Source organism: Humulus lupulus, chromosome 8 (genome assembly GCF_963169125.1).
Source record: "Humulus lupulus chromosome 8, drHumLupu1.1, whole genome shotgun sequence".
Lineage (NCBI taxonomy): Eukaryota > Viridiplantae > Streptophyta > Magnoliopsida > Rosales > Cannabaceae > Humulus > Humulus lupulus.
The window spans coordinates 53,911,374-53,937,384 of NC_084800.1; the positions used below are offsets into that span (position 1 = coordinate 53,911,374).

A 26,011-nucleotide genomic window follows, 5' to 3' on the forward strand; every position below is an offset into this window, starting at 1 on the left:
AAAAATTACTTTTTATTTTTTATCCAAACACTCTCAAAAGTACTTTTTTAATCTTATAAGCATAAAGTAGCTTAAAATAAACTTAGCCAAACATAACCTATATAATTTTTTAGAGAGCTCCATTAGTTATATTATTAAAGATAGGTATAGGATCCATTTTGTTAAAAATATATGTTATTATCTATCATATTTGGGACATGTTTTATGTGAACATATTATTAATTTTCATATTTTTATGTTGCTCTAATTATTAATGTGAGCCATAATTTAAGTAAGCACATAAGATATGGGGTAATGATAAATTACTCAAAATTAGACATATGAAAAGAAAAGTATGATATGTGCACACATATTTTGCACAAAAATATTACACATCTATTTACCAAGTTTTTTTTCAACATAGATGATATATATCACACCAAAAATAAATATGGAGTTTTGTAATTTTGGCTAATTATAAATTATTAAGTATAACAAATTTTAGTTTTCTCGAAAATAGTACTAGGCATCCAGATATGATACCTAAAATGAGAAAATATAAATATATTTATTTATATGGCTTTCAATAAAGGAGAGGCTGAGAGCAAGGCTTTAATGCACGAGATTAAATAAAGGGGTCCTATACGTGATTAATTACGAATTATTCAGCCAAGTAGTTGTTTGGTAAAGAAGGAAATAAAAACATACCCATACCAAACTTGTCAGCTAATTTAGTTTATTCCGTCCAAGAAAGCTCTACAAATAAAACCAATTATAAATTCTGATTCTTAAAATTAAGAAAATAAAACTTGCTTATTATAAACTGGTTTTAAATCAACAATGTCACAAATGACCTCAACAACCAACCAAACAAACTGCATATTAAACTTTAATATTCATAGTAACATAACAAACAGAAAGTAGTCACCATTTCAGGCATTCGAACAGTACAACAAGCCCTTTTTTTAATGACAGGTTTATAAACAACACGAGGATACAGTACACAGTAGCTCTGGTCTAGTTTTCAAAGCAAAGCAGTATTTTTTTTTTTTGCTTGAAACCAAAGTTGAACAGCATACATACATAGAACCTAACAGTAACAAAAGCCAAGGATGATTTGCCCGACCATGGACGATGCATGGTCTTGTGTTTCACCGAACAACCGAAGCACAGTGCTGGGTTCCCCCATGCAACAGCCTCCCACTGCATTGCATGGTCCCGCCCATGTGTGACGTGGCTCCAGAGAACCGCCGGCCACTGCTGTCGGAAACACTCAAGGTGGTGTCCGAGCGGGTAGTGACCGAGGTGACATACTCAGCGTACCCTGAGTTCATTGTGTCTTTCTTCTGATGCAGCAGCTTGGGCGAGGAGGAGGAGGAGGAGTTAGAATCAGAAGACTGGTGTTGGAGCTGTTTTTTGCTGAGAAAACGTCCACCAGATCCCCTTACCCTATTCAAGGCATGCAGATGCCGAGACTCGTGAAGATATGGCTGCAAAAAGGTGATTAAGTAAAAGGGTTTGAAATGTCAGAGCATATTACATTATCAGAGTGATTGATTACGTCATGTTTACTAGTTACTTGTTTACTACAAACAAACAAATCTAAAAAACCACTTCTTATTCGGATGAACTTCTCTATGACTGATTCCCCCTTTCCGCTTGAATAAACTCTTAAGGCTGCGTTTGCTAGAAGGAAGCGATGATACGAAGTATAGTATATAACCCAAGGAAGAAATGAAGGAGAAATGAGAGTACTTTTTTCTTCCTTGTATAAGAGAGAAGTTAAAGAAATGAAAAGATTTTAGTTGTGCAACACCTGAGGGGTCTATTCTTGTAAAAATCTTTCATACCAAACAATCACTCTTTCCCAAATCCATCCAATTATGTATCCACTCATCCCTTCAACCAAAAAAAACAAAAAGAAAAAACTCACATGCTCTCAACAATAGTGAAGAATCACTTTGAACCTTTAATCACTTGTACTCAATATAAACATTGAGAATATTTTTACAAATTCATAGAATGATAGAATGAATGAAGATAAAGAACTGGTTTCCGTTTTCTATTAATTCATATGTGTGTCTTTTTGGTCACATCACTCAAATTAATTTCAAATATCTCTCCAAACCATTTCTCTCTTTACAATTATTTTCATGATGAAATAATAAACATGCCCTAAGAAAGAACATTAGTGTTGATTCGTTAAACATTATAGCTTGGTAAAAATGTAACCCTTTCCAATTTCACTCCATTTCTAAATAGATAGTAAATGCGTCAAATAGATTATTAAACGAGAAAACATGTCTACAGTGACAATTTAAATGCAGCAAAAGAAATTCCAAGACAAAACATGTCCCACCTTGCGGTTTCTTATGAGTTTGTTCTGAGCTTCTTGTTTTGCCCGTGACTGCCTCCTCCTGAGAATTCCGTGATACTGCTTTGCATTGACATAGATGGGTCCGTTGTCTGCAAGATCCAAAGGCAATGGAACTCGTGCAGATTGCAACCCCACCATCTGAGGCCACATTCACTTCCAAGTTATAGTTGGTCATATAAATGTAAAATAAATATCTACTTGTGATAGAAGAAAATAGAATAAAAAACAATCAAAACAAAAGGTGGGTTGGTTAGGTAAACTAATTAAAAGAAGGCAGGGGTTTCAAGCCATAACCTCTAATTCTCTTGAAAGATATAAGGTTGATGATTATGTTGCAACATATATAAATCATGAATGAGATCTCATCAAGAAAAAACAATTTAGATGGCACAAACTTACAAGAGCCTGTGGACCATACGAAGTCAAAAACCCCCCATAGTATGGATCAGCATAGGGGTACGGAACACTAGCCTGCAAGGAAGGAAATGCAAGTTTACTTTTTAACAGATGAACAAAGTTCCAGGAGAGACCAAGCACACAACCAATGACGGAGCTCGAGCTCGAGGGACTGGGGTGCCCCCCTAACTTTTTTTTTTCTATATTTTTGTACAGTGTATTTTTTAAAAAAATTATTATTAACAAGTATAAATTTATAATGGCAAACTCTAAAATTAAAGTAAAAATGATACATTTATATATTTTGTGTATATATATATATACTAGTATAATCTTTATTAAAAAAATCTTTTTGCTTAATCCTGATTTCATCACTGCAAAACACTCAACCTACCATTGAATGGCTGCCGCCAACTTGTGAAGGATTGAGCATGAAATCCGGCTTACTCAACAAGAATACTGTTTTCATCTGATCCTCAGCACCCTCAGAGGACATTGCATCTTCTCCTGGGATATAAAAAAATGACTTGTTAGGTTTTAGGAATTGTGCCAGGCTACATCATTTAAATAGAAAGATATATCATTATTGCATTACAACTTCACTGAAAGACTTTATGTGGCAATATGTTGTTTCATTTGATTTTTTTTAACTAGTACTTAAAAGTTCCTATGCTAAGATCGACAGTTCATTAGCACAAATTGTTCGTGTATTTCTTCAGCTTGGGGTGATTGGAATAAGTAAAAGAGGCTAAAAATAAGTAAATCAATCAAATTCTAGCCAGCATCATGAATAGAATAGAAATGAAAGTAACAGCGTATAAACGTCAGTTTTTAACCAAAGTATTCCTACTTAGATTTTGGTTAACTTATGTGCGAACCAACATCTAAGTAAGACGTCGGATTGACATCCACCAACATCAAGATGCATTGCCATGAAGTTATATTCGAGGGAAAATAACGCCAATGTTTTGTAAGAAATATTTATTAGCAAACTAAATTTTTCAAAAAATTATTTGCAAAATGACCTTAAGGGTCGTTCCCGTGACCCAAAAAATACACTAAGCCACCCTAAAATGACCTGAGGGTCCTAAAGTTATTTTGCAAACTTCAAACTTTCGTGTTGTTATTAGTTTGGCAAATTACACTTGGTGTACAGGTGAAGCCCCTCAAATTTATTTCTTAAATATATATATATATTTATTAATTAGGATAAAAAAGTTTAAAATTTTGGAAAGAATGGCAAGGAAGCATTCAAAATGCTATTAGACCCACTAAAATTCTGACTACGTCACTGCCTCCATCCCACAAGGAACAGTCATCAAACGATTGTATGCTAAGCGTCATTTTAGAGTAGTGGCAGAAATTTTTTAGACAGTGAAACAAAATGAATGAAGAAAAAAAAAGTCAACCAAATTTCATTCTCAAAAACATATTTTAGTAACACATTTATGTCAGAATAACTATTGACTAGGTCCGATATATATGCATACTGAATGCCTGTAATTATATATAATGAGAGAGACGGAGAAAAATGGCCAACAAAAATGCACATGTAATAAAAAAAAATGATCACAATTTATACCAAGTCATTCTGGACAAACAAGTAGATTAACAAAAGGGGTCAAATATGAATGACTACAAGATAACAACCAATATATACATGTATATAAGTACCAGATTCTGACGAAATCATGGATCTTTTGAGTTGGACCCTCACAAATCACAATTTTTCTTGAGATTGACCAACGCTTGAGTTGTGGAGTACACTTAAGTCTGGAATTTTCTGAAAAAGTGAGGGAAGTTAATGGTCAAAAAGTGGTGTTGGGAAGTTAATGATGAATTTTCAGCGGCAAGCAATAGTAATCTATTGTTATATATACATATATGAGAGTCGTAGAGTGGAAGACTTATGTCTAAAGCCAAAATGTATATTCATAGTTGCATGCCAATCAAGATAGTACATATATATGTACACTTGTACAATGGTTGTCCCAATTGAAATTTATTTAATTTATAATTATAAAAAAGGCTACAAATCTCAAAATCAAAAGAAGCAAGTCGATTACAATTTACTTATTATGAACGAAACTAGAATATGTCTTTACTTACAAATTTAGAAAAATAGATATTGTATGTCCCACGTACATAACTAGAGGAATCGATAGAGAATTAAACAGCTACTGCAAATGTTTATGCAAAATTATTGTTAAGCATGAAAGAACCCACAAATAAATGAATTTCACAAACCAAATCACATTAACATGTTAATTAAAGCCTAAAGTCCCCACCTTTACATATTGATCAGAAACAAAGGCGTTATGAAAAATAAATGTTCAACCAAATGCAGTAAAAGTAAGAGTACCCTTCTTCAACCCAAAACCAAGAACCGGAAAAGCAGAAGATCCAAAACAGGGATAAGGCCAGAAAACAAACAATCAGCCATAAAAGACTTTACCAGGACCACTTTCCCTTCTTCAACAACATTACCATAAGATCTCAGACCGTGTATAAGGACTCTCTAAACAGAAAATAGAGCTAAATCCACATGTATTCTACACCAATAAACGAACCCCACGAGAAATCCAGAAGCAGAAAAGTGTTGCAAAAAAACCAAGCAATGGGAAAGGTGGAAACTAGTGGAGTTTGTACGGGATTAGAAAAATAATCCAAAAAAAAAAGTAAAGATAGAGAGAGAGAGAGACACCTTTGGAATCTGATACGCTATGGAGAAGCAAGCTACAGAGCTGTTGGGATGAACTTGGACATGTCTCCTCCGCCTTTCTCTCTCCCCTCTCTCTCACTAGTTTACTCTCTTTCTTCCTCTTCCTTCTTGGGTTTGCTGTAACTAATAAGTACAAAACACTCGTTAATTCAATTCTTCTCCCCAATAAAAACACCCACTACCCACCACCATCTTTATCGCTTCTCTCTCTCTCTACTTTCTCTCTCCACTAATCTACTACTACTATACTCCTACTAACTTTGCTTGTTTTGTCCGATCTAATGTCCTCTCTTTTTTTTTTCTTTCTGGTGGCCCCACTGCCACACATCCAAACACGGCCTTAAGACTCTTTTGGCCCCATTCGGTCTTTCTATGTTGTCAGCCGCCCTTCACTGTACAACCACTTTCTCTTTCCCCCACGCGCGCATTCCGACGCTTGGACCCCAACCGATTCCTGTACCCAATCATTTTTGGCCCAAACTCCGAGGCCTTCGTGTTTTTCTAACGTTGGTCGATTTTGTTTTTTTTGATTGGCGGTGATCCCCACTCTCCACTCACCACTCATGGAACCTGGAACCTCCCGAATTGATAGCTTATTTTCGGAAATGCCCTCCATTTTTTTCTTGGACGACATTAAATGCAGAAAACGACGTATAATCTCCGAGTTTGACCCTACCAGTGTTTGGCTAGACAAAAAATAAAATAAAATAATATGATGCCAACAAAATTGTTTTTCCTGCCAAACGTATTGACGATATCAAAACACATGCACATTTAGAATTAAATGTTTAGGATTCTACCATTTTAGTTTATAATTATTTGATGTAACTCTTTTTTTTTTAATAATTATTGTCGAATTAAATTGAAAATAATGGTTCCAACCTATTAAATCGAATAGTTTACTTTGGAGAGATGTTAGACCATCTCCAAAAACATATATTTTGTAAAAAAAAACCAAATGAGTTAATATTATATTTGGTTTAATATTTGTAATTATATTTCAATGAAAAAGATACAAATTAATTAAAAAAAATTAATAATTTATTTAATTTTTATTAATAATATACAAAAAGTAATTTTTTTTATTATAAAAAAATTAGACATTAATTGTTAATGGTAATATAATAAATAAAAAAATAACATTTATTCTAGTGTCAAATTTGGCCCACTATTTTTTGTGCTAAATTTAACACATGTTTTACTGTTAAAGTGATAATTTTGCAAAAATGTATTTAATATAATATTCCAAAACATTTTTTGATACTCGATTAAAGAAGCTCTTAGGCTCCTCCGTAATGATAAATTTGTTACCAAACAAGTAAACAAATAAAATAATGAATACCTTAACAAAATAATTAAAAGAAAGCAAAGGTTTTGATATGAAATGATTGGCTGTTTGTGTTTTTAGGGATGGGATGGGATGGGAACCATTATTTTATACACATTACCATTAAGTACCTTTCATGATTTTAAGGTTTTATTTATTTTTATTGGATTCTTCATGGTATTACCTCAACACTAGTCTTAAAAAAGATAATTCTAATAAAATTATTTGTCAAGTAATTTTATAAATGATAATATTGTATCCGAAAAATACAAGCTGGCGTGTGTTAACGCGGTTCTTCGCCAACAGGTAATTAAGAAAATAAGAGAAAGGGATTAGTGCTGAATAATGAACCGAAACAGATGAATGATCTTAAAATGGACTGATGACACGAATACGTTTTTAGGTGGTTCAAAGGTTAAAATCATTCTACTCCACCAGCCAATATTATTGCTATATTTTTTGTATTTCTTACAAGGTATTTCGTTATACAATAGAATTCAACCCCTTGCAACTCTCAAGCTCTCCATATTTATAGGAGAGGGCACCTGGGAGTTGGTAAGGGGGGTCATCCCGTGACCTTCTTACCCATCATGTCACTTCTGTGACCTTCATGATTAATTCCTAAATCCTGACAAATGAAGTGTGGTCTAATCAATAGGTAAGGGGGATAGTGGGCCACACGACCCAACCCAGTCGTGGGTGCCTGAACACGCACGTTCATGCTGCGTGTCCGAGAATTCAGGGATATATCAGACACGTGATGTCTGATATATGCACATTTACATTGCGTGGTTGACTTTATAAAGGGTCACAGCTTCCAACTGCAGCTTGTGCCTCGAGCTGGATGCCTTCTTGACCTTTGGTCTTCATATTCCTGACTCGGCCCTTAAATAATCTTGGTAAACCTTTGGTTACCTCGAGCTAAAGAGGTAGGACCTGACAACAGCAGCTCCGGCCACGTGGCGAATATAATTATGCCATATCTCAGCTCGCTAATAGCCCGTGGAAAATTAGGGCGTACATTTGCCCCCCAAGCCTCTGCTCGTGGCACACGACATCATCCAGGGCCACAGTGGAGGCTTTTAGGCTTCTCCATGGACCCTCCATATTCCACCTATTACGCAGGCGCCGAATACGTGGAACATCGTGGTTGGTGACGGTACGTCTTTCGAGAACCGCATTAAATGGCCTAGCCTATACTCAGCCGTCGTTTCGCCTTTCGAGTGGAGAGCCTTGGATCCCACATCATGGCAATCCAATGGCCCTCCTCACATGGCCTTTCACGTATATAAAAGGGGTGGCCACCTTACGCATGGGTCACCCGTTTATTTGAAAATTTTTTAAATTTCCCATCTTCTTCTCCCTTCTACCCTCGAAAAACCATCTTTTTCTCCCGGTTATCGTTCCGAGCATTCCAGAGGATCAGGTGCAAGGGCTCCTTTGAGGTTTTGGTACCAGTTACTCCGTCGAGGCCCCAACCCAAACTACCCCTTCATCCCTCTCACAGCAAAACACTTTGTAAGTTTTCTGACTGTGCATGTTTTAAATTTTATTTTCACTGTAGCATAGGTGAATAGTTCCTGTAGTTGCATGCAATATTCTGTTGGTTTTTTGTGAGTATGAAGGGTGTAGGTTTTTATTTTAGGGCATCGATTGTAGAAGAAAACCATTTAGGAGCATGGCTCATAGAGTGCGCTTTCTGGGGAAATCTTCTAGGTAGGATTTTTTGGTATGCTTGTTTAAAATATCCAGCATTTTGGGTGCAAAACCGGGTAGCTTAGGGGACACGCCTCACAGGCGGTTTTGCACTTCTTGCCTGCTGAAACTTTCCTTCCAAGGCAAACTTTTATCTTGACCCTCCTGACACACGAATTCCGAGTAATCGGGGATCCGTTGGGAGCACAGGCGTGTGTTCATAGAACCGCGTGGTCTCACTCTCCACGGGCTGAGATTACCTCAGCCCGTGCAAAGGAAACACCTCTTCAGATTCTTTCTTATGCTTAGGTCGCCTTTTCTAAAATTTATTCTTTTGTTCGCTAGGCGACCAGATGGGACCCAAGAAGAACGCTCCTAAGAAGATCGCAGGCAGCTCGTCCTCCCAACAATCCAAAGGAAAGGAGGTGATGACAGACTCCCCAATCCCCGTCTTTGGGCCGGCCGTGGAGCAGGAGCTGGAGGTGGCGCCTGATGCTTTTTTCGAGGCCGAGAGGATCGTCTCGAAGATCACTGACCAGGGGAAAGTGAATAAAATATTCCTTTCCCACAACATCGAGCTGGGGAGGGGCGCCCTGATCGCATGACCTCCCCTAGAAGGTGAGCGGAGCTGCGCGCCGCTCGACGAGGAATACGCGGCTTGGAGTGACGAGCACTTCAAGGCTGGGGCCTTCCTCCCGCTGGACCAATACTTCGCCGACTTCCTCAACTACGTGAAGTTGGCTCCTTTCCAGCTCCCCCCCAACTCCTACCGTTTGTTGGCGGGGTTGAGATATCTATTCCTGAAACAGGAATGGGAGGTCCCCACTCCGGCGGATATCTTATATTTTTTCTGCCTCAAGGCCAGCCCTGAGCAGCGGGGGCGAGGCGACGGGTTCTACTACCTGACCCGCTTTCCAAACACGGCTGCGGTCATCGAGCTGCCCAGCCACCCCAACGACTTCAAAGACCAGTTCTTTATGTCCAAGGGGTTTCGCAACTGCAAACTTCATTACTTCAACCGTCCTCGTAAGTACATTTTGCTCTTAGCTCGTAAGTTAAGTATTGATTAGTTCCCCTTTATCAGTTTCTGACTTAGAACAATTATGCAGCCATTTTCGCGATGACAGACAAGTCTGTGATCCTCGAGAGTCAGTACGAGACACTGGTGGGTCTGCCCCCAGTGAAAAGGACTATCGCTAGCTCATGACAGACGAGACGATGTTGGCATGCAAACTGATCTCTCCAGGCCAGACTTTGGCAAAATATCTCAAAATTATCTTATTTTAATTTTCTAATTATTTATTATTTTTAAATAATTTTCATTGTAAAATATCTCAAAAATATTAGTTTTTTTTTTAATTATTTATTTCATTTCATTTAAATTTAAGTATTTACAAACTACCGTTAAACATAAGAATATTCTGTTAAATATAAGAATATACCATTTAAGTTAACATTAAAAAAAATAAAAAACTGTTAAAACCAAGAATTTCCGTTATCTACACACTTATTATATATAATAGATATATTTTTTAGGGATATTTGCATACAATTATAATGTTTGTAGTGCTTAAGTACTTAAATTATTTTTTTGGCGGCAAAAGTTCATTTCATTTATGTTTTTGTGCACTTTAGTACAGTCGTCAATTCTCACTGTTAAGTTCGATTAGGACACGTAGGCGAAAGTACCAAATTAAATTGATATTTACGTCGAAATAACCAAATTAAAGGAATATTTGTGTTAAAAGTACCCAATTTAAGATATGTTTGCTAGAAAAGTATTCAACTTATAAGTAAATTTCACGACATGTAGGCGAACTTAACGGCGAAATAAACAGTTGCACTAAACTGCACCAAAATATGGACGGAATATACTTTTACTGCTAAAAAAATAATTTAAGTACTTAAGTGCTACAAATACACTAATTTAGGTACTTTCGCCGCAAATATCTCTTTTTTTTAAGTTAAAAATACATTCTGTCATATTTATTTACCAGTCATAGGTAATCATTGTTAAATGCCAAATAAGCGCATATGTAGCAATCCCTGGTCCACGTTATTTATTATTTAATTTTTATTAAAAAATTAAATAAAAATTATTTTAAATATTTTTGCTTAAGGAAAATTTAATAAAAGTTTATATTTAAATAAAAGTTATTATTAAAACAAATCAGATTTGAATTAAAGAATAAAAACGTTATTTTTGAATTCATCTTCAATCACCAAATCAAAATTATTCAACATCACCTAATCAAAATCCCAAATTAGAGAAATTCAAAACTAAATCACAAATAAAAATATTCAAACAATACATTAAAAAAAACCCAAAGATTAATTCCAAATCAAGAACCCAACAAGAAAAAAAAAATCCTTGATTTGCAATAACCCAGACTCGTAATAAAAACATGTCTTTCAACCTACCACCCAAACTTTTTACACATCTTGCCTAATCCTTTCACGCAAACTTGTTAAAGCTTAATGTAAGTTAAATCCCCACATCAGCTAACTTGAAAACAGAATCAACAAACAATAACAAAATTCAGTTACAATAGCTCAGCTCATTTCTTTATTTTTCCAAAGCCTACTCTAACTGTTTTCTTTAATCATAACCAGCAGTATAAATAAAAGGGCAGCACATCAGAAAAAAAAAACTTACAAAGCAATTTTTTTTTTTAGAGAAGTCCACATTTTTCCTGCTTGTGATCTGAGAGAGTTTTGCTGGGGTTTTTTGGAGAGTGTACCTCAAAGAGAAAGAAAAGAGAATCAGGGGGAAATTTTCTGGGAATAAACTGAGAGAAAGTGAGAAAGAAAAACAGAGAGAAAAACATTTAGAGATTATCAGTCAAGATTGTGACTTGGAATTATACTTGGCTTTGTAACTTTGATCTTGAAATAGTGGAATGGCTGAGCTCTTCTCTTAGGCGAGCTCGACGAGTATGTAGCCCCAATCTTGGTGGTGAACCTCGATAATCACTGTCTTGATCCTTCCCTCTCTCTCTAAATTATTTTGATCTGCACTTGCTTTTACTTTTCTCATCCAATATTTTGAGTTTCTAGGGTTCTTAGGGAATTTTTCGAAGGCTGCTCACTTCTCTGGAAAAAGAACACATTAGAAACATTAGGTTTTGTTTTATTACTTTAGCTATTTTGTTTACTAATAGCTATCATTGAACTAACGTTGTCAAAATCTGATTTGTCAAAGTATTGAAGGAAAATGTCAAAAGTGACGTTGTTGTTTTTGTTAACTGTGTGTTGATTTGTGTAAGGATAAAAGGAGAAAATCCTTACAATGGTATCAGAGCCAGGTTTCGGAGGCTCCAAGAATCAACCATTGTTAACAAAGAAACAGAGCAAGACTGGAGGGAATTGACTCTCAAGGAGTAGATCTTGGTCTTGAAGGGTTTGTGGATGTCCCATTGGACAACCCAACAGAAATTTCCTTAACTCAAACTCAATTTTTATTTGATTACTGTAAAATGAGTAATATTAAAGTGGACATTGACAGGTTTGATGGCACTGGTGACTACAGGATTTGGAGAAGAAAAATCAGATCTCTGTTAGCACAACAAAAGCTGCTTCGGGTACTAGAAGAACCAATTGAGTGGCCTAAAAATACATCAAAGATTCAACAGAAAGAATATCTAGAAACAACCACTAGAATTATTATTTTCAATTTGTCTGATTCTATCATTAGACTAGTGGATAAGGAGGAGACACCAGCCAAGATATGGAAGAAATTGGAAGAACAATTTCAGCAGAAATCACTCACCAATAAAAAAAATTTAAATGAGAGATTTTTTGGGTTCAAGATGAGTCATTCAAAGAATCTTGAACAGAATTTGGATGATTTTTTAAGGATGCATATTGAGTTAGCAAACTTAGGGAAAGATGAAGCATTAAGTGATGAAAATCAAGCCATTATAATTCTCAACTCACTGCCAAAGTCATACCGAGAGGTGAAAACTGCCATTAAATATGGCAGAACAGAGATAACACTGGAAGAGGTTATTTCTGCCCTCAAGTCTAAAGACTTAAAGATGAAGAATGAGAAATTAGGAAGTTCTCATGGGGAATTGAATCTAAGTCGAGGGAGAACAAATCAGAAGAAACCATGGCATAGGAAGGGCAGAAGTCAAAGCAGAGGACATTACAAAGGAAATCATAATTCTGAGAGAGAAAGGTCTAGCTCAAAGGGTCCAAGTGATCAAAAGGGATGCTATCACTGTGGAAAACCTGGGCATTTTAAAAGGGATTATTACCTACTAAATAGAAAGAATAGAAACAAGGCAGAAGAGCAAGACTCCAACTATCAGAAAACAGATCAACATTCAGCCAACTATAGTGATGGTTATGATAGTGGAGAAGTGTACATGGCTGCATCATCTTTAAGAGATGACTGGATACTATATTCTAGTTGTACTTTTCACATGACTAATAATAAAAGTTTATACACTGATTTCAGGGAATCAAATGGAGGAAAAGTCATACTTGGCAACTGTTGGATTAGCTTAAACGGGATCTTTATTTATTTTCATGTATATCTAATATTAAACAAATTAATACGAGATAGCCTAAAACATGTTTCTAAAATTGAATTCAAAGAGAAACAAATAATATAATACTTACAGTATACGCAGCGGAATTAAAAGTCCTTCCTTCAGTTTCTCTAACTCTTGTATCATTTCTGTCGCAAAGTATTATCAAGAAACTGAACCGATCTTCTATTTTCTTCACGATCTTCCAATGTATCCTTAGAACCACCTAGACTAGTGTGGGCAATTCTAAACACATGAGATAAATATCGAGAGAAGAAGAGAAAATAACAAAGAGGTTTAGAAAAAGACTTGTGTTTAGAGAGAATCTAAAACTAAAATCTGACTTGTGACATATCAGTCGTCTTCTTTTGACTTATCTCTAAGCACTTATTTTATAGAATCAATTAGGCCATTTAATTTAATTAAAAAATCAATAAAATAATAGCCATTTTGAAGCCCTAGGTCGAAATTATCATGGGCTATAGGCCCGTGAAATTTTCCATTTGATTATAAGCCCATTGGACTTAAAATCAAGGCCTGTATTATTTTCTATTGATTTAATTAATTAAATAATTATTTAAATCCTTTATAAAATTAATTATTTATAATTTGAACCTTGATTTAAACTTATTTATTAATTTAGATACCAATTTATCTTAATTAATAAATCTGCCATAATTTCTCTTTTCTTCTCAAAATTACACAACTCTGTGAAACTATCCAAAATTGACTTGGTCAACTTTGATAATTCTAATTGATGATTAAATCAATTAATTGAGACTATCTAGATGATTTTATCCAAGGTACAATGGGGACCATGGGCCTATGAAATCAAGCTCCAATAAGTTATCATAAATCTAACAAATAAATTTACTAACTTATTAATTCCTCGTGACTCCACTATAGACTTGGAATTGCACTATTGAATTCATAGAACGCTCTATAACAAATATAGATACGCTATTAATTATCCATTGTTACAACCATAATTGTCACTCAATCCTCTATAGACGGTCTACAATGAGATATGACTAAAATACCGTTTTACCCCTCATTGTATTTTATCCTTAAAACACTTAGTTCCTTGTAAATGATATTTCAGTAAACTAATTTAATTACTGAAATGAGATCTCTATCATTTAACACCTTGAACCAAACTAAAAGGAAACCATCGTTTCACTTCTTCATCAGAAGCTATAGATGTTCATATCTATGATTAACACTCCCACTCAATTATACTACCAAGTTCCCAAGATGTAAGTATGGGCTAGTCCATAGGGTAAGCTGGTAACGAACAAGTCAAATAACTCAAATCATAAAATCAGTTAGAATACTAAACACTCAGAATTGAGATTGAATTGACCTATGGTCAACTATATGATATGACTAGAATAGATAATAACGGTATGTTTACTTATCTTATCAACTGTCAATATCGGTCCTGTCCGATGTAACAAATACATCTAATCTTATCTACTTTGCTAATGTTCTGGAAAGAACATAACACTGTAATGTGTAAGTAGATCATATTGTAGATTGGCAAGTTAGTGTAAATCCGGTGCACTGACTAATCTTAGGACTAACTTATTTTTGAACATATAATCATATTTATATTCCACTGTGATTACGTCACTATAAATAAGATTAGCTATATGCTCGGGATTTAATAGAAGTTTATATTAAACAAATAATCATGAAAATAAAACACATGAGCAAAGTGATTGACCAAGTCAAAAAATGATTTCTTTTCTTTTATTGATAATAAAATGAGATTACAAAGAATTTGGGTTTTAATTAGGGCATAAAACCCCAACAGCAACAACCAAACTTGTGAAATTGAAGGCTTGGGTACTACAAACTTCAAAATGTTTGATGGAGTAATACGATCACTCACAGGAGTGAGGTATGTGCCTAACTTGTCTAGAAATTTGATTTCACTAAGTATTCTTGATGACATGAAAATAGAAAGCAAGATCAAGGATGGACAGATAAAGCTATGCAAAGGATCAATGGTTATCATGAAAGGCCAAAAGGTAGAGGGACTATACTACCTATGTGGGGAACCTATTGCTAAATGTCATAACACAATGGAAAAGTCACCCGAAGATGCCAAAGCTATTCTATGGCATAGGCGGCTTGGACACATCAGTGAGAAATGACTGCAAATTGTAAGTGAGCAGAAACTTCTTGGCAAAGATAAGGTAACAAAGGTAGACTTTTGTGAATATTGCATTTTAGGAAAACATCATAGACTGAAATTCAAAACTGGAACTCATAAATCAAAAGGCATATTAGATTATATTCATTCAGATTATGGGGACCTGAAAAGACTAATACACATGGTGGCTGCTCTTATTTTATGTCTATTGTTGAGGATTTTTCTAGGAAAGTTTGGATTTTTCTTCTTAAAAATAAAAGTGATGCATTTCAGAAATTTAAGGATTAGAAAACATTGATAGAAAACCAAACAAATAGAAACATTAAAGTCCTAAGAACTGATAATGGGTTGGAATTCTGTAATGAGTATTTTGATAAATATTGTAGAGATCATGGTATACAAAGGCACAGAACAGTTAAGCTTATGCCTCGACAGAATAGGGCGGCTGAACGTATGAATAGAACCATATTAGATAAGTCTAGATGCATGTTATTTAATGCTAGTTTATCTCAGGGGTTTTGGGGAGAGGCTGTTATGACAGCAACTTACTTGATAAATAGATGTCCCTCAAGTGTCATAGAGTTAAAGACACCTGAGGAAAAGTGGTCAGGAAAACCTCCAGATTTATCAAATCTGAGAGTGTTTGGATGTGCAGCCTATGCACATCAAAATATTGGGAAACTTGAACCAAGAGCTGTAAAAGGGGTGTTTCTAGGATACAAAGAAGGTGTTAAAGGTTATAGGACCTAGTTAAGGGAAAATGGAGGATTTAAAACTGTAATTAGCAGGGATATCATTTTTCAAGAAGATATTTTTCCTTGTTTATCTAATATAACCTCTAGTGCAGGTACACCAGATACTAACAATGCAGGTACTTCTACAGTAATTCAAATTGATAAAACTCAGATGGTACAAGCAACACAAGACCATGACACAGATCGGGTGGAACAAACAAACCCAGAAATTGATGCAAATCAGGTTGAACCAAGACAAATAGATCTAAGTCAGGTGGAACAAACCCAAGAAGGATTGAATGAAACTCAAATTGATCAAAGTACTGAAGAAAATAGAGAAGACCTATCTGAATACCAACTGACTAGAGACAGAACAAAAATAGTACCTAAACCTACACAGAGATTCAGTTTCAACGCTTGGAATGAGGTTATGGCATATGCATTTCTGAGTGCTATGGAAATGAATGTTACGAAACCTAACAGCTATGAAGAAGCTATTAAGGACAAAAATGCAATTATGTGGAAAATAATTATGCAGGGGACAGAGACAGCAGGAGATCAACTTCAGCTTATTTTTTTCTAATTGGAGGTAATTGTGTAAGTTGGAAGGTTCAAATACAACCTATGGTTGCTCTATCTACAACTGAATCTGAATACATAGCAGTGACAGAGGCTATTAAGGAAGCACTTTGGCTAAGAGGATTGCTAGAAGAAGTAATTGGGTACAAGAAGACTCCTACAGTGTACTCAGACAGCCAAAGTTGTATCCACTTGTGTAAAAATCCTGTCTTTCATGACATGACCAAACATGTGGAGATTAAATACCATTTTATAAGAGATAAGGTAACTGAAGGACATGTCTCTATTCTAAAGGTTCCTACAGAAGAAAACCCAGCAAATATGGGTACTAAGGTAGTCACTCTACACAAATTCAAGCTTTGCATGAATTTTCTAGGAGTTGACTATGGAGGATAACCTAGGAACCTATTGAGCTAAGACCCTCGGAGAACAATCACTAAAAAGCTAGCTCATATGAGGATTTAGGTGGAAATTGTAAGTTAAATCCCCACATGTGCTAACCTGAAAACATAATCAACAAACAATAACAAAATTCAGTTACAACAGCTCAGCTCAGTTCTTTATTTTTCCAAAGCCTACTCTAACCGTTTTCTTTAATCATAACCAGCAGTATAAATAAAAGGGCAGCACATCAGAAGAAAAAAAACTTACGAAGCAATTTTTTTTTTAGAGAAGTCCACATTTTTCCTGCTTGTGATCTGAGAGAGTTTTGCAAGGGTTTTTTGGAGAGTATACCTCAGAGAGAATGAAAAGAGAATCAGGGGGAAATTTTTTTGGGAATAAACTGAGAGAAAGTGAGAAAGAAAAACAGAGAGAAAAACATTTAGAGATTACCAGTCAAGATTGTGACTTGGAATCATACCTGGCTTTGTAACTTTGATCTTGAAATAGTGGAATGGCTGAGCTCTTCTCTTAGGCGAGCTCGACGAGGGTGTAGCCCCAATCTTGGTGGTGAACCTCGATAATCATTGTCTTGATCCTTCCCCCTCTCTAATTTTTTTTTATATGCACTTGCTTTTACTTTTCTGATCCAATATTTTGAGTTTCTAGGGTTCTTAGGGAATTTTTCAAAGGCTGCTCACTTCTCTGGAAAAAGAACACATTAGAAACATTAGGTTTTGCTATTTTGTTTACTGATAGCTATCCTTGAACTAACGTTGTCAAAATCTGATTTGTCAAAGTATTGAAGGAAAAGGTCAAAAGTTACCTTGTTGCTTTTGTTAACTGTGTGTTGATTTGTGTAGGGATAAAAGGGGAAAAACCTTACACTTAAAATTATCTATTTAACAATACCAAGACTCCTCAACAAGAAAAATGTCTCTAGTGCTCCATTGTTTCATGCTCTTCATTGACATCAATTATTATAACTTTTTGCATTACTGAGTATCTAATTGTACTTGTGAAACGATCTATCAACCTCCGGTTATCCCTTCATCCTCTAATTCTTGCCATATCACTTTTAGTCTAAGGACTAGCTGTAGGTTCATTTTTTAGTGAATGCAGTAAGACTATAAATTTTTCATATGTCCTTAATAATATCAACCTAATCCTTACCAATTGTAATGCCCTAATCTCCAGGGACTGTTACAGTGTGCCTTGTAAACAGTGCTAAACTCGCTAATCGAGTCATTTGGCCAAAATCGTGTAACTAAGTATGATTAGCAGTTTAGGGATTAAAAATTTTGGTTAAGATATAACGTTTCATTAGAACATTTGTTGTATACATTGGGATCCCAAAAATATAATTTAAAGGTCTATTACAGGAAAATATTTACAACCAGCTAGTCTAAGCGGCAAAACAGGGTTTAACCCTAGTTTTTCTCCTTCAAACCTCGGCCGTGGCGGTCGAGCAGCTGCATATGTACACATCGTCACCTAAGCTCTCCAACTCAAGGATGGTCCAGCTTTCTTTTGCCTTTACCTGCACCACATTGCACCCGTGAGTCGAAGCCCAGCAAGAAAACTCAATATGTTCATGAACAGTCATATCATGATATCAAATCATATCTGGCATGCCTAGCAAACACAACTCTATTTAAGCATGCAAATAAACTCAGATAATGCTGGGGAATCAAGGATAAGAAATCATGCCCTCCTGATTGGATGACTATCAAGTCAATCTTAATCAGATGAGTGTTTCAACACTTGAGGTTCTGGTAAACCATACTGAGTGACTGTCAAGCAAGTCACTACAGGGCTCAATACCCAAGAAAATGATGGTCAAAATGATCATACAGAGCTTATAGCCCTGAACAGATGAGTGAATATCACTTTGAGGTTCTTTTAACCATACTGAGTGACTGACAAGCAAGACACTATGGGGCTCAGTGCCCATAGCCGTGTAACGGAACTGTTGCCTGGGCTTTCCTGCAATGGCTCTAAACAGATGAGTGTCTGATGGGTAAGTCACTAGCTTAAACAGATGAGTGACTGATGGGTAAGTCACACCAGCACTTTTAGTTTTCATCGAACTTGAGGTCGGTCCGGCATTAATGCTCTTCTGAGTCATGTAATGCAGATGTCGATTAGATCTAATCTTTGTTGGCTTGCGTTGAATACGCTAAGGCCGTTCCTGACTTATGAGTCAACACTGTGTGACCAGTGCCCAGTACCACTGCTGAACCTAACTAATGAGTCACAGCTTCACAGTTGATACTGACACCTTTGCCAATTCTGACTAATTAGTCAGTGCCATGCACAAGTAAGCAATGCTACCAAGCATATGTCATGTGTCAAATATACAAAAGTAGGGCATTCAGCATGCTTACTTAACAGTTGCTAGCACAATTATGATCATGCACAAACACAGAGACTCAAGCTCTGATCAGTCTCATACTCAATATTCATGGCATGCCCTAAACACATGTTTCTTGTGCATCACATATATCACAGTTAAACATCCAACATGCATCAAGAATAACCATGCATGTCACATATGGGGTGCAGTTTTCTTACCTCTGGTTCGAGCGACAATAAGAACAAGAACGACCCTTGAGAACGATCGATCCTTTAATCCTTTAACGGTCACCTAGTCATAACCAAATATAACCTCCATTAATGAAAATCAACAATAATAGGGTCTTGATCTAAACTCCACTCTCGGGACCTCGAAATGTACCCACACGGTGAGTAGATTTGATCTCGGGCCTTAAGGATTGAAACCCCGAGCCAAAAACCCTTAAAAACACTCAAAACGGGGTTCTAAAGAAATAACACTACCCTCCTAGCGCCCCAGCGCTCAAGGCAGAACCAAAACCGCCCAACACTCCTTGCAGGTAGTGCTGTAGCGCCCCTACTGGGCGCTGTAGTGCTACCTTCAGCCAATGATTGCCCATAAATCTCTTCCTTCGATTCTACCATTTCCAACCCAAATCAAAAGCTTCCAAACATCAAATTAAGTCCCAAATAAACCCAAAAAATCATTCTCACATGCTCCAAACATCAAAACCCCAAGAACCCTAGCCAAAAATCCAATCAATTCCCAACTTTCCAACCCAAAAACCAGCTGGAACTCAACTAAGAAAACAGAGCAAAAGCAAGAGTTCTAATGGCTAAAATCTCACCTCAATCTCAGCAATACACCCTCTTCAATGGTGGAGCATAACCCTAGCTTATCCCAGCTTGGTTCCTTGGCTTGATTCCTCAAAAAGAGCTTGAAAATTCAGAGAAAAAATGGAGGAGAAATGATGTACGGGAGAAGGTGATTTTGGTGCTCCATTTTGAGAAGGTTTCTACAGCTTTCTAAGCTTAAATGGCTGAACAAATCCTTTAGGGTGAAAAGACCTAAATGCCCTCAAGTCTAAAATAAACCTTAACAGCCACCAAGGGCAAAACCGTCCTTTCGTACCTATTTCGTTAATCATAATTAACACCCTCCAATTCCCATTATTCTCAATATTCTCACATACCAATAAATCATATCCCATTACCCTTTAATTCCCGGTAATGTTCTAATCATTAAAATCACCCCGAGACTCACCCCGAGCCCCGAACTTAATCCCGTTATGACCAGACCGAATACTTGCATTTCATGATCGTCTCATGCCGAAAGGCTCGAACAAATCCACATATAATGTGGTACCATTCATAACTCACCCACATGCACGAAAATATACAATTATGCCCTCAATAGGCCAAACTACCAAAATGCCCTTATAATTATAAATACACTCAAGTGCATGCATTTATTATCATATTATAATATAATTCATGTAAACATGCATATAATCATTTAATATCATAATAAATCAATTATGGCCCTCCTGGCCTCCTAGTCAAGGTCTTAAACCTTATTAGGAATTTTGGGGCATTACACCAATTGTCGCATTTTAGTATGTATCTCACTATCTTTAGGTACACTCTTTCTAATGGATATAATGTTGTCTAGTATCTGGATTCTCCTCAAAGACTTAATTTTCCTGATATTATTTGCACTTAAAGTCATTTGAAATAAAATATTCATTTTTCCTCAAAAAATTAAAATTCATAGCAACACAAAACTATTCAAAACTTAAACATACTTACAAAGTAACAAGTTAATCCTCTTTCCAGCCACTGTGTGTATCTCGTGAGAACATTCGGGATCGATATAGACATGGCTCTGATACCACTTATAACGCCCGCATTTATTCAATAAAATCACATAATAAATTCAAGCATTGAAAAATAATAATAAATGTTGCCCTTTTTATTATAAACAATGCAATAGAAAAACATACTTTAGAATCTTTAATGCATAAAATAATGTAAAATAAGCAACGTTATTAATCTCTTATTTAAAACAAATAAAAAGTAATAAAAATTGTGCGTTCCCTTTGACCACCATTAGCTATATGATCCTCACTGATGCACACACTGCTGGTTGGATTCAACTTGCACTCATCGGTCTCACATTCTACCTGACTTTATCTACACATATAAAATATAAGGAGTGAGCTCCTAAGCCTAGTAAGGAAATACATACAAACACATAAGTATAACAATCACATAATACCTAGCAAAAAGTTTACTTAACAAGTCTTATATCACATACATATACCTATTAAACATAACCATACAAAATCATGCAATAACCTTACTAATATCATAGCTTAATCCAAAATGAACCTAGGAAAGACCAAGGATATCCTTACATACATATTAACGAAACAGACAATTTATGAGGGTAGAGATAACCGTAATAGGCAAATCAGAGCCACATTACCTCACGTACAAATCCATCCCGTCCTTTCAACGTTAGCCATACATATTCCATATAAACATATCATACATACATATTCTATCATAAATATCTACCTAATTTCCTTACCTTGAAATGGGAGATAAGAGAATGATTGCGCTAAGATCCTTAGAACCACATGCCCAAAGTTCCCTTTAAATCATAAAATTTCCATAAACTAGCATTAGAGTCTAAACTAGCATATATATATATATATATCTTAAATCGAACTCCATACCTTAATAATCATACCTTAACTTCATGAATTAATACTCTAGTTCAGACTATGAATGAATCTTGAAACCTTGAAGAATTATGGTATCTCCCAATTTCCTTGAATAAACTAGAATTTCGGCCACTAGGAGCCTTATGGTTTCAATGTAGAAAAATGTTTAGCAAGAATGTGTGTTTCGGATATGGTAGAGAATGGAACAATGGCTAGGGTTCAAAAATATGATGAAGGCTCGGAGTGTAGTGTATTTTGGCCTAAGAAGAAATGAAGATGAGAAAGAAGAGAGTCTAATCACACATGCTTAATCGAAAATGGTGAAGGAAATGGAAGGCCTTAAGCTCTATTTATAGGTTCCAAGCTCAACCTCTCCACCTTGATGCTCTCCCCATTTTTCTCAACCTTTATTTAAATTTTGAAAACTCCCTCCAACCTCTTCTCCTTCTCCTATGCTTCTAGCTTATATTCTAGCCTGCATGCCACATATGTCTATTCTCCCTCAAGTTTAAACGTTTAAAATCAATTCAAGCCTTTCCTCCATAAGCCTACATGCTATAATCTAGGAATTCAAATCAAGTTGTTCAAACTTAGCTTAAATATCCAAATTGCATTTCTTAAAAATCTCGTAACTTTAGACTTATCTGTAGTAAAATGAACATTACTAAAGATGTAGTAGTCCAATTTGGACAATCTTGGTACCGATGGAAATCTAATACAATTATCTACAATGTTTTGGAAATATAATTTTTCCAAAATCGTAATGTAACTGGGTGAAAACCGGGTCTCAAGTTACAACACCTTAGAGTTACGAAAATTTCATTTAATTATATAATTCTCCTAACCTTCACAATTATCTTAACCAACAAATTTAAATTCTAAATACTTTAGTATACTCTTATTCTAACTAATAAAGTCTAAACTTATCACGGGCTTTAAATTTTTACCATAATTAATCATAAACCTATAAAAGTGTCATACTTAAGCAATCATCTTATATACACATTCCAAGTAGCGAAACACATTAAAAATAAAATAAATAAATTATAGGAAAATAGAATAATAATTTGGTTATTACATCACTGCATACTAACACATTTTTTTAAATTAAAAATATATATGAAAACAACTAAACAGCAATTAGACATTAACACAACAACTGAAAAACTACACATAAACTTGAGCAACTAAAAAACAACATAAAAACAACTATACATAAACTTAAACAAACAAAAAACAATACAAAACAACTAATAAACAGCACAACAGATAAACAACAGGAAAAACCGTAAAAATATACAAATTTCTTTAAAATTGTAAAATTGAAAAAAAAAAAAAAGTTTGTCAGTCCATAAAAATGTAATTTTTTAGCGAAATTAAGTGTATTATGTAAATTTCTCATTTATTTTGAAGTAAAAATCAAAGGTATTTAAGTGCTAAAAACCGAAAAAAAAATTAGGTATTTTCGCTAACTCTTTAAATTTTGTGATTTTTTTTAGATTTTATAAATATTATTTTATTGTTTTAGTTTTTTTTAAAATATGTATTTATAATTGATTTTGCTATTTCAAAATCAATTTAAATTGTTATTATTTTTTAAAAATATGAATTAGATAGTAAGCACATAATATGACTAACAAATCGACTGGTGATAGAAATTATTTCCGTTAGGTATAAATATTTAGAGAAATTTTACAGTGCACCCTCTCGTGTTTTCGACATGTGGATAATTATATCCTAATTTCATATATGACTGTGCACGCTGTAATTAGTTAAGACATCTTGTAAATTTTTCGGGAAATTCTGTAATTTATGATGTTGAAAATATGATTCAAACATTTTGTTGCTCACGTGCCTGTTTTTTTATACAGTGTGAAAGAGACTGTTTGAACTCTATTTTTAGTACTGTAAATTATTTAGAATTTCTCGAAAATTTACACGATGTCCTTAATAACTACAGTGTACATAGTCATATAAAGATAATTGAGATTATAACAATCTACATGCTGAAAATACGAGGAAATGGTGCACCATAGTACACTAAGTATTTATGTTGTTTCTTATAAATATATATATGTTGTTTTCTCAAAAAAAAAGCATAGGGTACTTTTCTAGTGTAGTACTTTTTGGTGTACTGGTACACTCCCTTTTTTTGGTACTTTGATAATTTTTGGCACAATTTTTTTATGATCGTGTATATTATAGTTATTTAGAGCATCTTACAAATTTTCAGAAATTTTTTAATAATTTTCACTGTCGAAAACATAGTTCAAACAAGTTACTTTCCACTCACATAAAAAAAGTCACATGTACAACAAATTATTTTAATATTGTTTATGACACTATAAATTATTTGGAATTTCTTTAAAATTTACAGTATATTCTAAATAATTATAATATACGCAATCATAAAAAAAATATTAAGCTGAAAATAATCCAAGTAAAAAAAACATGAGATGGTATAGGTGCACATCCAAAATAGGTACATTCTAGAATTTTTCAATTATATTTATTTTGTAAATAAATAATGATATATGTACCTAAAATATATAACCAAATATTACATACAAAAATATGATTTTACTTTTTAAAATAATAAATCTCAATTTTATTAATTATGATTGAATAAACTAAATTATGTAAAATATTTTAGTGCTTGTATATATACTTATCATTACTCTTTGCAAATATTAGGAATAGATAATTCTGCAGTGTGGGGTTGTTTCGTAAAATGAGAGATACAAAGCAATGCAAGGGACACGTGGCATAGAAAAAATAAAAGGAAAAGGTAATTTGTCGTTATCCCGTTGTGTTGTCGGTAGGGAGGGTTTGACATTGACTCCTTAATAGAATGGAGATAGTGCTGGATAACCACGCCGGGACACGTGGCATGGCTCAAAATGATACCATACCCAAACCCAAACCCAAACCAAACCACCTTCGCCTCAGTTGCTTAGAACATATCCTTTTCTCTTTTTTTGTTTCTTCTCAACCATCCTTGGAGAGTTCTCAATAATAATAATTGGGAAAGTGCTTTTTATAATAATTACTAACTGAGATATTTATGATCTTTATCTCATTCTAATAGTATTAAATATTAAGACTTCCACAAGATATTGTCTTCTTAAAAAAATAATAATAAAAAAATCTTTACAAGGCTAACTATTATAATATTTTTCATAATAAATTATTATTATTGTGTAGTATTGATTTTTTTTTTTGGAGTTTATTACCAGGTTAGTCCTTCCTTTGTCTGTCAACAATATTTCACCATTTAATTTTGACTTAACTTTTGGACTAATAATAATAATAATAATAATAATAATAATAATAATAATAATCTTCAATAAATGATATGTTGTGTGCCAAATTAAAACAGTGCCAAAATTTGTGGACTACACAAATATCTCTAATTTTTTTTTTAAAGAAAAACAAAATACTATTCATCACAAGTAAATTTGTCCAATATTTATTATTGTTTATAAATTATTATAATATAACCCATTATTAATTCTCCCACATAAATTATACTAAAATTTTGATCATGCTAGAGAGTACTTATATATTAATATTATCTTCCATCTCCCAAATTCGCAGGGGTCAAAACGCAATATTTTCATTTAGATGTAGAAAAAGTATTTCTTAATTTATTATTTTAAAAGTAGTGGTTCTCAAAAAAAATGAAAAAGTGATCAGGTTTTCTAAAATAAAATGGGATATTATGAGAATTTGTTAGATAATCATATGTAGAAAAAGTATTTCTTAATTTATTATTTTAAAAGTAGTTGCGGTTCTCAAAAAAAAAAAAGAAAAAGTGATCATGTTTATAAAATAAAATGGGATATTATGGGACTTTGCTAGATAATCAGTAAAAAAAATGAAAAAAAGTAATTAAACTAACATGGGATGGATACTTTTTTTTACACATATTTGACTCTTTATACACATCAAAAGATAAAAATTACAATTAATTAGATTTCTTCAATGTTTAATAATAAAATCAACTCATCTGTTATTTTTTTAAGCAACAATGTATTATAATAGGATGCCAATAATCACATGTTT

The 26,011-nt window shown here is 34.3% G+C and overlaps 1 protein-coding gene across 4 annotated transcripts; it reads right to left on the reverse strand.

Moving 5' to 3' along the window:
* Positions 1-829: 829 nt before the first annotated feature.
* On the reverse strand, positions 830-5,702 carry LOC133797269 (nuclear transcription factor Y subunit A-7-like). Of its 4 annotated transcripts, XM_062235123.1 has the most exons (7): positions 5,457-5,701; positions 4,862-4,932; positions 4,427-4,535; positions 3,147-3,259; positions 2,756-2,827; positions 2,339-2,494; positions 830-1,469 (listed from the first exon to the last, which is right to left on the reverse strand). In XM_062235123.1, exons 3-7 carry the CDS (start codon positions 4,443-4,445, stop codon positions 1,131-1,133), a joined length of 699 nt encoding a protein of 232 aa, XP_062091107.1. In that variant the 5' UTR covers positions 4,446-4,535; positions 4,862-4,932; positions 5,457-5,701; the 3' UTR covers positions 830-1,130. The 4 variants fall into 4 exon arrangements, with proteins under 4 accessions (XP_062091107.1, XP_062091106.1, XP_062091108.1 ...); XM_062235122.1 differs by lacking the exon at positions 4,862-4,932; XM_062235124.1 differs by lacking the exons at positions 4,862-4,932; positions 5,457-5,701 and adding an exon at positions 5,208-5,354.
* Positions 5,703-26,011: the final 20,309 nt, after the last annotated feature.

Coding starts and splice junctions, on each gene's coding strand:
- LOC133797269 (XM_062235122.1), bottom strand. Junction 2,495..2,755: donor CGTATGGTCCACAGGCTCTT/GTAAGTTTGTGC, acceptor ATGTGGCCTCAG/ATGGTGGGGTTGCAATCTGC. Junction 1,470..2,338: donor AACTCATAAGAAACCGCAAG/GTGGGACATGTT, acceptor ACCTTTTTGCAG/CCATATCTTCACGAGTCTCG.